The 16,423-nt window shown below is 43.9% G+C and overlaps 1 protein-coding gene across 4 annotated transcripts in view; it reads left to right on the forward strand.

The window, feature by feature from the left end:
* LOC128706616 (WASH complex subunit 2) overlaps nt 1–16,423 on the forward strand; it is a 99,327-nt gene that overhangs the window by 29,786 nt on the left and 53,118 nt on the right. For all 4 annotated transcript variants that reach the window (XM_070092851.1, XM_070092864.1, XM_070092857.1 and 1 more), the window contains 2 exons: nt 6,432–6,548; nt 7,660–7,824. In XM_070092851.1, coding sequence (XP_069948952.1) covers nt 6,432–6,548; nt 7,660–7,824 — 282 coding nt within the window. The remainder of the gene's footprint in view (nt 1–6,431; nt 6,549–7,659; nt 7,825–16,423) is intronic.

A 16,423-nucleotide genomic window follows, 5' to 3' on the forward strand; every position in this document is an offset into this window, starting at 1 on the left:
TATATAAATATATATATAAATATATAAATATATATATATAAATATATATATAAATATATATATGTAGTAGGTTGGTAGACAGCAACCACCCAGGGAAGTACTACCGTCCTGCCAGATGACTGTGAAACAAAAACCTGTAACTGTTTTGCATGATGGTAGGATTGCTGGTTTCTTTTTCTGTCTCATAAACACGCTAAGATAACAGGGATATCTTGCTACTCCTACTTACACTTTGGTCACACTTCACAGACACGCACATGCATATATATATATACATACATCTAGGTTTTTCTCCTTTTTCTAAATAGCTCTTGTTCTTTTTTATTTCTTCTATTGTCCATGGGGAAGTGGAAAAGAATCTTTCCTCCGTAAGCCATGCGTGTCGTATGAGGCGACTAAAATGCCGGGAGCAATGGGCTAGTAACCCCTTCTCCTGTATACAATTACTAAAAAAGAGAAGAAGAAAAACTTTATAAAACTGGGTTGCTTAAATGTGCGTGGATGTAGTGCGGATGACAAGAAACAGATGATTGCTGATGTTATGAATGAAAAGAAGTTGGATGTCCTGGCCCTAAGCGAAACAAAGCTGAAGGGGGTAGGAGAGTTTCAGTGGGGGGAAATAAATGGGATTAAATCTGGAGTATCTGAGAGAGTTAGAGCAAAGGAAGGGGTAGCAGTAATGTTAAATGATCAGTTATGGAAGGAGAAAAGAGAATATGAATGTGTAAATTCAAGAATTATGTGGATTAAAGTAAAGGTTGGATGCGAGAAGTGGGTCATAATAAGCGTGTATGCACCTGGAGAAGAGAGGAATGCAGAGGAGAGAGAGAGATTTTGGGAGATGTTAAGTGAATGTATAGGAGCCTTTGAACCAAGTGAGAGAGTAATTGTGGTAGGGGACTTGAATGCTAAAGTAGGAGAAACTTTTAGAGAGGGTGTGGTAGGTAAGTTTGGGGTGCCAGGTGTAAATGATAATGGGAGCCCTTTGATTGAACTTTGTATAGAAAGGGGTTTAGTTATAGGTAATACATATTTTAAGAAAAAGAGGATAAATAAGTATACAAGATATGATGTAGGGCGAAATGACAGTAGTTTGTTGGATTATGTATTGGTAGATAAAAGACTGTTGAGTAGACTTCAGGATGTACATGTTTATAGAGGGGCCACAGATATATCAGATCACTTTCTAGTTGTAGCTACACTGAGAGTAAAAGGTAGATGGGATACAAGGAGAATAGAAGCATCAGGGAAGAGAGAGGTGAAGGTTTATAAACTAAAAGAGGAGGCAGTTAGGGTAAGATATAAACAGCTATTGGAGGATAGATGGGCTAATGAGAGCATAGGCAATGGGGTCGAAGAGGTATGGGGTAGGTTTAAAAATGTAGTGTTAGAGTGTTCAGCAGAAGTTTGTGGTTACAGGAAAGTGGGTGCAGGAGGGAAGAGGAGCGATTGGTGGAATGATGATGTAAAGAGAGTAGTAAGGGAGAAAAAGTTAGCATATGAGAAGTTTTTACAAAGTAGAAGTGATGCAAGGAGGGAAGAGTATATGGAGAAAAAGAGAGAGGTTAAGAGAGTGGTGAAGCAATGTAAAAAGAGAGCAAATGAGAGAGTGGGTGAGATGTTATCAACAAATTTTGTTGAAAATAAGAAAAAGTTCTGGAGTGAGATTAACAAGTTAAGAAAGCCTAGAGAACAAATTGATTTGTCAGTTAAAAATAGGAGAGGAGAGTTATTAAATGGAGAGTTAGAGGTATTGGGAAGATGGAAGGAATATTTTGAGGAATTGTTAAATGTTGATGAAGATAGGGAAGCTGTGATTTCGTGTATAGGGCAAGGAGGAATAACATCTTGTAGGAGTGAGGAAGAGCCAGTTGTGAGTGTGGGGGAAGTTCGTGAGGCAGTAGGTAAAATGAAAGGGGGTAAGGCAGCCGGGATTGATGGGATAAAGATAGAAATGTTAAAAGCAGGTGGGGATATAGTTTTGGAGTGGTTGGTGCAATTATTTAATAAATGTATGGAAGAGGGTAAGGTACCTAGGGATTGGCAGAGAGCATGCATAGTTCCTTTGTATAAAGGCAAAGGGGATAAAAGAGAGTGCAAAAATTATAGGGGGATAAGTCTGTTGAGTGTACCTGGTAAAGTGTATGGTAGAGTTATAATTGAAAGAATTAAGAGTAAGATGGAGAATAGGATAGCAGATGAACAAGGAGGCTTTAGGAAAGGTAGGGGGTGTGTGGACCAGGTGTTTACAGTGAAACATATAAGTGAACAGTATTTAGATAAGGCTAAAGAGGTCTTTGTGGCATTTATGGATTTGGAAAAGGCGTATGACAGGGTGGATAGGGGGGCAATGTGGCAGATGTTGCAAGTGTATGGTGTAGGAGGTAGGTTACTGAAAGCAGTGAAGAGTTTTTACGAGGATAGTGAGGCTCAAGTTAGAGTATGTAGGAAAGAGGGAAATTTTTTCCCAGTAAAAGTAGGCCTTAGACAAGGATGTGTGATGTCACCGTGGTTGTTTAATATATTTATAGATGGGGTTGTAAGAGAAGTAAATGCGAGGGTCTTGGCAAGAGGCGTGGAGTTAAAAGATAAAGAATCACACACAAAGTGGGAGTTGTCACAGCTGCTCTTTGCTGATGACACTGTGCTCTTGGGAGATTCTGAAGAGAAGTTGCAGAGATTGGTGGATGAATTTGGTAGGGTGTGCAAAAGAAGAAAATTAAAGGTGAATACAGGAAAGAGTAAGGTTATGAGGATAACAAAAAGATTAGGTGATGAAAGATTGAATATCAGATTGGAGGGAGAGAGTATGGAGGAGGTGAACGTATTCAGATATTTGGGAGTGGACGTGTCAGCGGATGGGTCTATGAAAGATGAGGTGAATCATAGAATTGATGAGGGAAAAAGAGTGAGTGGTGCACTTAGGAGTCTGTGGAGACAAAGAACTTTGTCCTTGGAGGCAAAGAGGGGAATGTATGAGAGTATAGTTTTACCAACGCTCTTATATGGGTGTGAAGCGTGGGTGATGAATGTTGCAGCGAGGAGAAGGCTGGAGGCAGTGGAGATGTCATGTCTGAGGGCAATGTGTGGTGTGAATATAATGCAGAGAATTCGTAGTTTGGAAGTTAGGAGGAGGTGCGGGATTACCAAAACTGTTGTCCAGAGGGCTGAGGAAGGGTTGTTGAGGTGGTTCGGACATGTAGAGAGAATGGAGCGAAACAGAATGACTTCAAGAGTGTATCAGTCTGTAGTGGAAGGAAGGCGGGGTAGGGGTCGGCCTAGGAAGGGTTGGAGGGAGGGGGTAAAGGAGGTTTTGTGTGCGAGGGGCTTGGACTTCCAGCAGGCATGCGTGAGCGTGTTTGATAGGAGTGAATGGAGACAAATGGTTTTTAATACTTGACGTGCTGTTGGAGTGTGAGCAAAGTAACATTTATGAAGGGATTCAGGGAAACCGGCAGGCCGGACTTGAGTCCTGGAGATGGGAAGTACAGTGCCTGCACTCTGAAGGAGGGGTGTTAATGTTGCAGTTTAAAAACTGTAGTGTAAAGCACCCTTCTGGCAAGACAGTGATGGAGTGAATGATGGTGAAAGTTTTTCTTTTTCGGGCCACCCTGCCTTGGTGGGAATCGGCCGGTGTGATAATAAAAAAAAAAAAAAAAATATATATATTTATTTATATACACATAAAGGAGTTTTTCAGAAGAGTGGAGTGTAAACCAGCCTCTATTAGACTCCTTCAGGGTTGCGACCTTGGCTCTCAGACTTGCTCCCGGGGTTGAATAATTTAAAAAAAAATTTCATTTTTTTTTTCCTGTGAAATGGTAGAGAATGTTTTTCTGGACGTAATGAAACAAAAATTATGAAATTTAGTGGAAAATTAACGAAATTAGGCTTTCGCAAATTTTGCCGTCACGGTGATATTTACACACCAGTGATTTTGTCCACTTTGAAACCTATTTTAGGCCTGTTCTGTTGTTCTAGTTGACCAGATTCTTTGTTATTTTGCTAATATTCCTTCTATTTTATCAACTAAGTACAAAGTAATGCCCATTCAACAATTTAACCCATAAATGGTCCAAGCAGATCTACGTTCACTAAACCTGTATTCCCTGGAACGCAGGAGGGAGAGATACATGATTATATACACTTGGAAAATCCTAGAGGGACTAGTACCGAACTTGCACACGAAAATCACTCACTACGAAAGCAAAAGACTTGGCAGACGATGCAACATCCCCCCAATGAAAAGCAGGGGTGTCACTAGCACGTTAAGAGACCATACAATAAGTGTCAGGGGCCCGAGACTGTTCAACTGCCTCCCAGCATACATAAGGGGGATTACCAACAGACCCCTGGCGGTCTTCAAGCTGGCACTGGACAAGCACCTAAAGTCGGTTCCTGATCAGCCGGGCTGTGGCTCGTACGTTGGTTTGCGTGCGGCCAGCAGCAACAGCCTAGTTGATCAGGCTCTGATCCACCAGGAGGCCTGGTCACAGACCGGGCCGCGGGGGCGTTGACCCCCGGAACTCTCTCCAGGTAAACTCCAGGTGTAGCGCTACAAAAGTAGATCTACGTTTTTTTACATATTTTTTTACATATTTTCAAATATAACAAAAAAAAAAGTAGATCAAAGTTTTTTTACACATTTTCAAATGTAAAAAAAACAAAAAGAAGATCTACTTTTTTTACATACTTTCAAATGTTGAAAAAACGTATATATACGTTTGGACCGTTTACGGGTTAAACTACAATTAGGTGATCAAAAATCGGTAATCTGGCCAATTTCACAAATTAGGAAATGCCAATTTCAAAATGCGTGTTGCCAGGAGCAAGGAGCTAGTAACCTCTTTTCCTGTATAGATTACTAAATTTAAAAAGAGAAACTTTTCTTTTTCTTTTTGGGCCACCCTGCCTCAGTGGGATACAGCCGGTTTGTTGAAAAAAAAAAAAAACATATGTGACACTGGTCTGTAGTTTAATGCCTTGTATCTGTCTCCTTTCTTATTTGCTGTCTTCCACACCTCCAGTAGTTGCCCTGTTTTAGTGGATTTATTGAAGACTGTTGTTAGTGGCACACACAAGGCCTCTGCTCCCTCTCTCAGAACCCATGGAGAGATATTATCTGGGCCCACCACCTTCCAGGTATCTAGTTCACCCAGGAGTTTCTTCACCTCCTCCTTGGTTATGTGCATTATGTGCAGCACTTGCTGGTGCACCCTATTCCCTCTGTTTGCTGGAAGCCTCTCTGTCTCCACTGTTAATACCTCCCTTAGTAGTAAGCTGAGCTCCTCACATACTTCCTGGTTGTTCCCTGTGAGCTCCCCTCCTTCCTTCTTCATCCTGATTACTTGGTCCTTGACTGTTGTTTTCTCCTGATTTGACTGTTTAACAACTTTGGATCAGATTTGACTTTTGATTCTATGTCATTCTCATATTGCCACTGGTCCTCTCTCTTGTGGTCACTTGTTCCACCTTGGTACAAACTTCAGTGCCTCCCTGTACTTTGTGGTCACTTGTTCCACCTTGGTACAAACTTCAGTGCCACCCTGCACTTTGTGGTCACTTGTTCCACCTTGGTACAAACTTCAGTGCCACCCTGCACTTTGTGGTCACTTGTTCCACCTTGGTACAAACTTCACTGCCTCCCTGCACTTTGTGGTCACTTGTTCCACCTTGGTACAAACTTCACTGCCTCCCTGCACTTTGTGGTCACTTGTTCCACCTTGGTACAAACTTCAGTGCCTCCCTGCACTTTGTGGTCACTTGTTCCACCTTGGTGCAAACTTCACTGCCTCCCTGTACTTTGTTGTCACTTGTTCCATCATTTTGTTCACCTCATGTAGGAACTTCCACATACATACTTGTGTAGTCCCCATTTTTTAAGTTTGGTTTCTCCAGTCCTTGTACTGCTTCATTCTCCACTGTTAACTGTGTGTGTGTACTCACCTATTTGTGGTTGCAGGGGTCGAATCACAGCTTCTGGCCCTGTCTCTTCACTGTTTGCTCTAAATCCACTCTCTTCCTGTTTCATGAGGGTTATTGTACCTCTTCTTAAAACTATGTATGGATCCTGCCTCCACTACATCACTTGCCAGACTATTCCACTTCCTGACAACTCTATGGCTGAAGAAATACTTCCTAACATCCCTCTGACTCATCTGAGTCTTCATCTTCCTGTTGTGTGTGTGTGTGTGTGTGTGTGTGTGATAGAGAGAGAGAGAGAGAGAGATCTATCACTCAGATATATCAAGGGTATATCACTGTGTGTTAGATGGGAGTTAGTGGAGATAAGTGGTTTTTATGAGTTAATATGCTGTTGAAGTGCAAGCAAGGTAATGTGAAGGGATTCAGGGGAACTAGTTGGTAGGACTTGAGTCCTGGAGGTGGAAAGTAGCTCTTTGTGTTGCACGATCACCCTCTTTGTGTTGCAGGTTTGTGTTCTGAGGAGGATGAGGACGACCTGTTTAGAGGTGGGCCACAACACCTTCCTGCCCACCACCACCCACCACCACCACCACTACTGCTGCCTTCCAATAACACTACAAAAGGTTTCTAATGTTTTTAAGGGTTATATTGAGGTTTTTTCATGTTTTTAAGAATTATATTAAGGTTTATAAGAGTTATATTGAGGTTTTAAGAGTTATATTGAGGTTTTAAGAGTTATATTGAGGATTTAAATGTTTTTATAAATTATATTAAGGTTTTTAAGAGTTATATTGAGGTTTTTAAGAGTTATATTGAGGTTTTAAGAGTTATATTGAGGATTTAAATGTTTTTATAAATTATATTAAGGTTTTTAAGAGTTATATTGAGGTTTTTAAGAGTTATATTGAGGTTTTTAAGAGTTATATTGAGGTTTTTAAGAGTTATATTGAGGTTTTTAAGAGTTATATTGAGGTTTTTAAGAGTTATATTGAGGTTTTTATTGTTTTCAAGAGTTATATTGAGGTTTTGTAATGTTTTTAAGAGTTATATTGAGGTTTTTATTGTTTTTAAGAGTTATATTGAGGCTTTGTAATGTTTTTAAGAGTTATATTGAGGTTTTGTAATGTTTTTAAGAGTTATATTGAGGTTTTGTAATGTTTTTAAGCGTTATATTGAGGTTTTGTAATGTTTTTAAGAGTTATATTGAGGTTTTGTAATGTTTTTAAGAGTTATATTGAGGTTTTGTAATGTTTTTAAGAATTATATTGAGGTTTTTAAGAGTTATATTGAGGTTTTTAAGAGTTATATTGAGGTTTTTAAGAGTTATATTGAGGTTTTTATTGTTTTCAAGAGTTATATTGAGGTTTTGTAATGTTTTTAAGAGTTATATTGAGGTTTTGTAATGTTTTTAAGAGTTATATTGAGGTTTTGTAATGTTTTTAAGAATTATATTGAGGTTTTTAAGAGTTATATTGAGGTTTTTAATGTTTTTAAGAATTATATTGAGATTTATAAGAATTATATTGACTTTTATAAGAGTTATACTGAGGTTTTTAAGAGTTTATAATGTTTATAAAAGTAATATTGAGGTTTTTAAGAGTTAAATTAAGGTTTTTAATGTTTATAAAAGTAATATTGAGGTTTTTAAGAGTTAAATTAAGGTTTTTAATGTTTAATAAAATTAATATTGAGGTTTTTAAAGTTGTCAAGAGTTGGTTATTATTGGTGTTTCAGAGAGGTCCAAGTTGTCAGCTGGAGTGGAGAATGTGAGAGCTAGGCCTGAGCCAGGTAGGCCTACCCGGCCGGCTGTCAGTCGACCCCAGAGGAATGGCATCAGCCTCTTTGTCAGCGATGACGACGATGACGATGACCTGTTCTCCAGTAAGCTGACGTCAACAGGTGAGTACCAGCTGTCAGCAGGTCAGTACTAGTTGTCAGCAGGTCAGTACTAGCTGTCAGCAGGTCAGTACCAGCTGTCAACAGGTCAGTACTAGTTGTCAGCAGGTCAGTACTAGCTGTCAGCAGGTCAGTACCAGCTGTCAGCTGGTCAGTACTAGTTGTCAGCAGGTCAGTACTAGCTGTCAGTACCAGCTGTCAGCAGATCAATACCAGCTGTCAGCAAGTCAGTACCAGCTGTCAGCAGGTCAGTACCAGCTGTCAGCAGGTCAGTACCAGCTGTCAGCAGATCAATACCAGCTGTCAGCAGGTCAGTACCAGCTGTCAGCAGGTCAGTACCAGCTGTCAGCAGATCAGTACCAGTTGTCAGTAGGTCAGTACTAGTTGTCAGCAGGTCAGTACTAGCTGTCAGCAGGTCAGTACCAGCTGTCAGGTCAGTTCCAGCTGTCAGCAGGTCAGTACCAGCTGTCAGCAGGTCAGTTCCAGCTGTCAGCAGGCCAGTACTATGACCCTTGTGGGTTTAGCACTTAATTTTGAACAGCAGAAATAAAAGAATAAGTCATACTATGTATGACATGTTAGCAGTGTCATGCAAGCAGTGTCATACAAGCAGTGTCATGCAAGCAGTGTCATACAAGCAGTGTCATGCAAGCAGTGTCATACAAGCAGTGTCATGCAAGCAGTGTCATACAAGCAGTGTCATACAAGCAGTGTCATACAAGCAGTGTCATACAAGCAGTGTCATACAAGCAGTGTCATGCAAGCAGTGTCATACAAGCAGTGTCATACAAGCAGTGTCATACAAGCAGTGTCATACAAGCAGTGTCATACAAGCAGTGTCATGCAAGCAGTGTCATACAAGCAGTGTCATGCAAGCAGTGTCATACAAGCAGTGTCATACAAGCAGTGTCATACAAGCAGTGTCATGCAAGCAGTGTCATGCAAGCAGTGTCATACAAGCAGTGTCATACAAGCAGTGTCATGCAAGCAGTGTCATACAAGCAGTGTCATGCAAGCAGTGTCATACAAGCAGTGTCATACAAGCAGTGTCATACAAGCAGTGTCATACAAGCAGTGTCATGCAAGCAGTGTCATACAAGCAGTGTCATGCAAGCAGTGTCATGCAAGCAGTGTCATGCAAGCAGTGTCATGCAAGCAGTGTCATACAAGCAGTGTCATGCAAGCAGTGTCATACAAGCAGTGTCATGCAAGCAGTGTCATGCAAGCAGTGTCATACAAGCAGTGTCATACAAGCAGTGTCATGCAAGCAGTGTCATACAAGCAGTGTCATACAAGCAGTGTCATGCAAGCAGTGTCATGCAAGCAGTGTCATGCAAGCAGTGTCATACAAGCAGTGTCATGCAAGCAGTGTCATGCAAGCAGTGTCATGCAAGCAGTGTCATGCAAGCAGTGTCATGCAAGCAGTGTCATACAAGCAGTGTCATACAAGCAGTGTCATGCAAGCAGTGTCATACAAGCAGTGTCATACAAGCAGTGTCATAAAAGCAGTGTCATGCAAGCAATGTCATGCAAGCAGTGTCATACAAGCAGTGTCATACAAGCAGTGTCATAAAAGCAGTGTCATACAAGCAGTGTCATGCAAGCAGTGTCATGCAAGCAGTGTCATACAAGCAGTGTCATACAAGCAGTGTCATAAAAGCAGTGTCATACAAGCAGTGTCATGCAAGCAGTATCATACAAGCAGTGTCATGCAAGCAGTGTCATGTAAGCAGTGTCATGCAAGCAGTGTCATGCAAGCAATGTCATGCAAGCAGTGTCATGCAAGTAGTATAACGGGTTTGGTAGGTGCTGCAAGCGGGTGGTTAATGATACGTCTTCTTCGGAGGCTTCTTAGTTTATTGTTAATGTCGTGGTGGGTACACAGGCTTGTGTGTTTGAGCCCATGGCCCGGGCAGGGCCATCCCACGAGAGATAGCTACTAGTACTTGTGTCTTCCTGCTAGGCCGCTGTGTGAGTGAGGGTGAGGCAAGTCTGGGCATACTGAAGTGGCAAGGCCTATAGGTGGCAGCACCAGCATGGCGCGAAATATGAACTAAGCTGGCAGACAGCATGGGCTGTCTGTGCAGACAGTACAGGCTGTCTACATACGCTCGGCCACCTACCGCGCATCGTCCCGACGCGACAATACTGGTAGTAAAAGAAACTCGGTCTCTCTCTCGTAGGAACAGGGCACAGAACACAAAATAAAAACATATATATACATATGGACATGGAAAAAAAACTTCCTACAGGGAGGGAAGAAAAAACATGTGGGGTGTGCTAAACATCGTGGTCATAGGCAATGAGCGTCGAAGGGCATCACTGCACACCTTCCTGCGTCTGGACATACTGCAACACGGGAGACATTGCTGCGGCTGAGCTGTGACGTAACAGGTTACGGTCTCCTCTGGAACGGTGAAGCAGTCATCGTAGGAGTCGCTGCAGGTTTTCACTCAACCTGGGGCACGACATGCTGGTGCCCTCGAGTGAGGCATCGACAAAACTCGGCAACTGGGCAGGACTTCTGGCAAGCGACTCAGGACACTTCTCGACTGGTACTGTCACTGGGCTGTCACTGCCGGTGAGCGTGGAGCAAGTTGTGGAGCGAGTCGTGGCAGAGACGACTGGGCGAAACATCTGGGAGTCGTAACATCATACACCAGACTGCAGTGAGAGAGCTAGCAGTCAGAGTGACATCTTCTTTGTGCAGGCTGCTCACTGAAGCTTGTGACACGAGGCTAACACAGTGTGTCATTCTCTCGGCAGTTGGAGTTATAGCAGAGGTTAGTCTAAGCGTCCCCAGACTTGTTTCTCTACATATAACTGCACTCTGAAGGTCTGGAGGTGAAGTGAAACAAATCTCGATGGGAATCGTAGCAGGTACGATTCTGCAGAACATCACGAGCGACGAGCATAAAAGCTTTCTGTACAAGAGGGCTCATACGCTCAGGGCTGAGTAATCAGCTGTCAAACACACTGGTCACACGGGTGACTTAACACAGTGGTGCTACTCAGGTCTGGCTCAGACCTCACTGGACACACGGAAACTTTACACACACTGTGGTACAACATGGCTTAAACTAGCAAATGATGCTTTTCTGTGCATAAAACTGACTAAGACATACTAAAATGTGAGAACACTGACTGAGAGGAATTAATTAACACGACATATATCTTCTCTCGATCTTCTCGACAATACTGAAATAATAACTGAACACTCGATGGTGACATCATGTGATGTCAGGCGTGATGTCGCGAGGTGACGTCAGCAGCACTGTGACGTCAGCAGACATCTCGAGGTGACGTCAGGCAGACATTGTGACGTCATGAAGTCGGGCAGCATCGTCGGTGACGTCAATGTGATGCAGGCAGCAGACCACAGCATGAGGCCTGGGACATCTGGTAACTCATGTGGCTGGTAGATCCACGTGACATCGCCCACACCCACGTGGCGTCGGGATCCACGTGGCATGCTGATCTACGTGGCATGCTGATCCACGTAGCTTCGAGTGGCTTTGGGCACTCGGATACACAGCTCTGGCAATGAATCACATGAAAAACAGCAGAAAACACAGCAGAGGGAGTAGGCAGTGGTGAGTATGGTAGTGTGGTGGCGAGGAGCGTGGGTGAGTGTATGGCAGGGGAGCATCTGGCCATCAAGCAGTGTCATACAAGCAGTGTCATACAAGCAGTGTCATACAAGCAGTGCCATACAAGCAGTGTCATACAAGCAGTGTCATACAAGCAGTGTCATGCAAGCAGTGCCATGCAAGCAGCATCATGCAAGCAGTATCATACAAGCAATGTCATGCAAGCAGTGTCATGCAAGCAGTGTCATGCAAGCAGTGTCATGCAACCAGTGTCATGCAAGCAGTGTCATGCAAGCAGTGTCATGCAAGCAGTGTCATACAAGCAGTGTCATGCAAGCAGTGTCATGCAAGCAGTGTCATGCAAGCAGTGTCATGCAAACAGTGTCATACAAGCAGTGTCATACAAGCAATGTCATGCAAGCAGTGTCATGCAAGCAGTGTCATGCAAGCAGTGGAGGGATAGTGGAGTCCTCCAGGAAGATTTAGACATGTTAGAAGTGTCATGGAAGTAATTTTTCAGTGTGAGGTGAATGTTGCAACAAACATGAGGTGAATGTTGCAACAAACGTGAGGTGAATGTTGTAACAAACGTGAGGTGAATGTTGTAACAAACGTGAGGTGAATGTTGCAACAAACGTGAGGTGAATGTTGCAACAAACGTGAGGTGAATGTTGCAACAAACGTGAGGTGAATGTTGCAACAAACGTGAGGTGAATGTTGCAACAAACGTGAGGTGAATGTTGCAACAAACATGAGGTGAATGTTGCAACAAACGTGAGGTGAATGTTGTAACAAACGTGAGGTGTAGTATGATAGGGTTCCAGAGGCCACAGACCAGTAATGCTGGTTGAGGAACCTGAAGAGGTGGGACCAGGAGCTATAATTCAACCACTGCCAACACAGGTGAGTACACACACACGTATGCATGTACACACATGCATGCACGTACACACACACGCATGCATGTACATGCATGCACGTACACACACGTATGCACATACACATGCACACATGTGCATGCACACACACACACACACATGTGCATGCACACGCACACATGTGCATGCACACACACACACACACACACACACATGTGCGTGCACACACGTGTGTGTGTGTGTGCGTGTATGTGGGACCGGACAACATCTCCCCGTGGGTCCTTAGAGAGGGAGCAGATATGTTGTGCATGCCACTTAGCACAATCTTCAACACGTCCCTGGAAACTGGGCAACTACCTGAGGTATGGAAGACGGCAAATGTAGTTCCCATTTTTAAAAAAGGAGACAGAAAAGAGGCACTAAACTATAGACCTGTGTCATTGACGTGTATAGTATGCAAAATTATGGAGAAGATTATCAGGAGGAGAGTGGTGGAGCACCTGGAACGGAACAAGAGTATAAATGCCAACCAGCACGGATTCACGGAAGTCAAATCCTGTGTCACAAACCTTCTGGAGTTTTATGATAAAATAACAGAAGTAAGACACGAGAGAATGGGGTGGGTTGATTGCATCTTCTTGGACTGCAAGAAGGCCTTTGACACAGTTCCTCACAAGAGATTAGTGCAGAAGCTAGAGCATCAGGTGCATATAACAGGAAGGGCACTGCAATGTATCAGAGAATACCTGACAGGGAGGCAACAACGAGTCATGGTACGTAATGATGTATCACAGTGGGCACCTGTGACGAGCGGGGTCCCACAGGGGTCGGTCCTAGGACCAGTGCTATTTTTGGTATATGTGAACGACATGATGGAAGGGTTAGACTCAGAAGTGTCCCTGTTTGCAGATGATGTGAAGTTAATGAGGAGAATTAAATCTGATGAGGACCAGGCAGGACTTCAAAGAGACCTGGACAGACTGGACACCTGCTCCAGCAAATGGCTTCTCGAATTTAATCCTGCCATATGCAAAGTCATGAAGATAGGGGAAGGGCACAGAAGACCACAGACAGAATATAGGCTAGGTGGCCAAAGACTGCAAACCTCACTCAAGGAGAAAGATCTTGGGGTGAGTATAACACCGAGCATGTCTCCGGAAGCACACATCAATCAGATAACTGCTGCAGCATATGGGCGCCTGGCAAACCTGAGAACAGCATTCCGATACCTTAGTAAGGAATCGTTCAAGACACTGTACACCGTGTATGTCAGGCCCATACTGGAGTATGCAGCACCTGTTTGGAACCCGCACTTGATAAAGCACGTCAAGAAACTAGAGAAAGTACAAAGGTTTGCGACAAGGTTAGTTCCAGAGCTAAGGAGAATGTCCTATGAAGAAAGATTAAGGGAAATCGGCCTGATGACACTGGAGGACAGGAGGGTCAGGGGAGACATGATAACGACATATAAAATACTGCGTGGAATAGACAAGGTGGACAAAGACAGGATGTTCCAGGGAGGGGACACAGAAACAAGAGGCCACAATTGGAAGTTGAAGACACAAATGAGTCAGAGAGATATTAGGAAGTATTTCTTCAGTCATAGAGTTGTAAGGCAGTGGAATAGCCTAGAAAATGATGTAGTGGAGGCAGGAACCATACACAGTTTTAAGACGAGGTTTGATAAAGCTCATGGAGCGGGGAGAGAGAGGGCCCAGTAGCAACCGGTGAAGAGGCGGGGCCAGGAGCTAAGACTCGACCCCTGCAACCACAAATAGGTGAGTACACACACGCACACACACACACAAAGTGGTCATTGCAGTGATGTACAACCCACCACAGAACTGCAGGAGGCCAAGAGAGGAATATGAAGAGAGCAACAGAGCAATGGTGGACACACTTGCTGAGGTGGCAAGAAGAGCTCACTCCAGCAGAGCAAAGTTGCTGGTTATGGGGGATTTCAACCACAGGGAGATTGACTGGGAAAACCTGGAGCCACATGGGGGTCCCGAAACATGGAGAGCCAGGATGTTGGACGTGGTGCTGGAAAACCTCATGCACCAACATGTTAAGGACACTACCAGAGTGAGAGGGGAGGATGAACCAGCAAGATTGGACCTTGTGTTCACCCTGGGCAGCTCAGACATTGAGGACATCAAATATGAGAGTCCCCTAGGAGCTAGCGACCATGTGGTTCTGTGCTTTGAATACATAGTAGAGCTGCAAGTGGAGAGAATAACAGGAGTTGAATGGGAAAAGCCTGACTATAAAAGAGGGGACTACATAGGGTTGAAGAACTTCCTGCGGAAGATCCAGTGGGACAGAGAACCGGCAGGAAATCCAGTAAATGAAATAATGGAATATGTAACAACAAAATGCAAGGAGGCAGTGGAAAGGTTTATAGCCCAAGGGCAACAGTAACAATGGGAAGACCAGAACGAGCCCCTGGTTTACCCGACGGTGTAAGGAGGCAAAAACAAAGTGCAATAGAGAATGGAAAAAGTACAGAAGGTAGAGAACACACGAAAATAGGGAGATCAGTCGCAGAGCCAGGAATGAGTATGCACAGGTAAGGAGGGAGGCCCAGCGAGAGTATGAAAATGACATAGCATCGAGAATCAAGACTGATCCGAAACTGTTGTATAGCCACATCAGGAGGAAGACAACAGTCAAAGACCAGGTGATCAGATTAAGGACAGAAGGTGGAGAACTCACAAGAAATGATCAGGAGGTATGTGAGGAGCTGAACAGGAGATTTAAGGAAGTTTTTACAGTAGAGACAGGAAGGGCTGTGGGAAGACAGCACAGAAGGGAACATCAAGAGGGAATATACCAACAAGTGTTGGATGACATATGAACAACTGAGGAAGAGGTGAAGAAGCTCCTAAGTGACCTTGACACCTCAAAGGCGATGGGACCAGACAACATCTCCCCATGGGTCCTTAGAGAAGGAGCAGAGATGCTGTGCGTGCCTCTAACCACAATCTTCAACACATCCCTTGAAACTGGGCAACTACCTGAGAAATGGAAGACAGCTAATGTACTCCCCATATTTAAGAAAGGAAACAGAAACGAGGCGCTAAACTACAGACCTGTGTCTCTGACATGTATTGTGTGCAAAGTCATGGAGAAGATTATCAGGAGGAGAGTGGTCGAACACCTGGAAAGGAACAAGATTATAAATGAAAACCAGCATGGGTTCATGGAAGGCAAATTGTGTATCACAAACCTCCTGAAGTTTTATGACAAGGTAACATAAGTAAGACACGAGAGAGAGGGGTGGGTAGATTGCGTTTTCCTAGACTGCAGGAAGGCCTTTGACACAGTTCCCCACAAGAGATTAGTGCAGAAGCTGGAGGATCAGGCGCATGTAACAGGGAGGGCACTGCAATGGATCAGGGAATACCTGACAGGGAGGCAGCAACGAGTCATGGTACGTGAAGAGGTATCACAGTGGGCGCCTGTGACGAGCGAGGTCCCACAGGGGTCAGTTCTAGGACCAGTTCTATTTTTGATATATGTGAACGACATGATGGAAGGAATAGACTCTGAAGTGTCCCTGTTCGCAGATGATGTGAAGTTGATGAGAAGAATTAAATCGGATGAGGATGAGGCAGGACTGCAAAGAGACCTGGACAGGCTGGACATGTGGTCCAGTAACTGGCTTCTCGAATTCAATCCAGCCAAATGCGAAGTCATGAAGATTGGGGAGGGGCAAAGAAGACCGCAGACAGAGTATAGGCTAGGTGGACAAAGACTACAGACCTCACTCAGGGAGAAAGACCTTGGGGTGACCATAACACCGAGCACATCACCGGAGGCACACATCAACCAAATAACTGCTGCAGCATACGGGCACCTGGCAAACCTGAGAATAGCGTTCCGATACCTTAATAAGGAATCGTTCAAGACACTGTACACTGTGTATGTTAGGCCCATACTGGAGTATGCAGCACCAGTCTGGAACCCACACCTGGTCAAGCACGTCAAGAAGTTAGAGAAAGTACAAAGGTTTGCAACAAGGCTAATCCCAGAGCTCGGGGGAATGTCGTACGAGGAAAGGTTAAGGGAAATCGGACTGACGACACTGGAGGACAGAAGGGTCAGGGGAGACATGATAACGACATACAAGAT

Source organism: Cherax quadricarinatus, chromosome 3, assembly GCF_038502225.1.
Source record: "Cherax quadricarinatus isolate ZL_2023a chromosome 3, ASM3850222v1, whole genome shotgun sequence".
NCBI lineage: Eukaryota > Metazoa > Arthropoda > Malacostraca > Decapoda > Parastacidae > Cherax > Cherax quadricarinatus.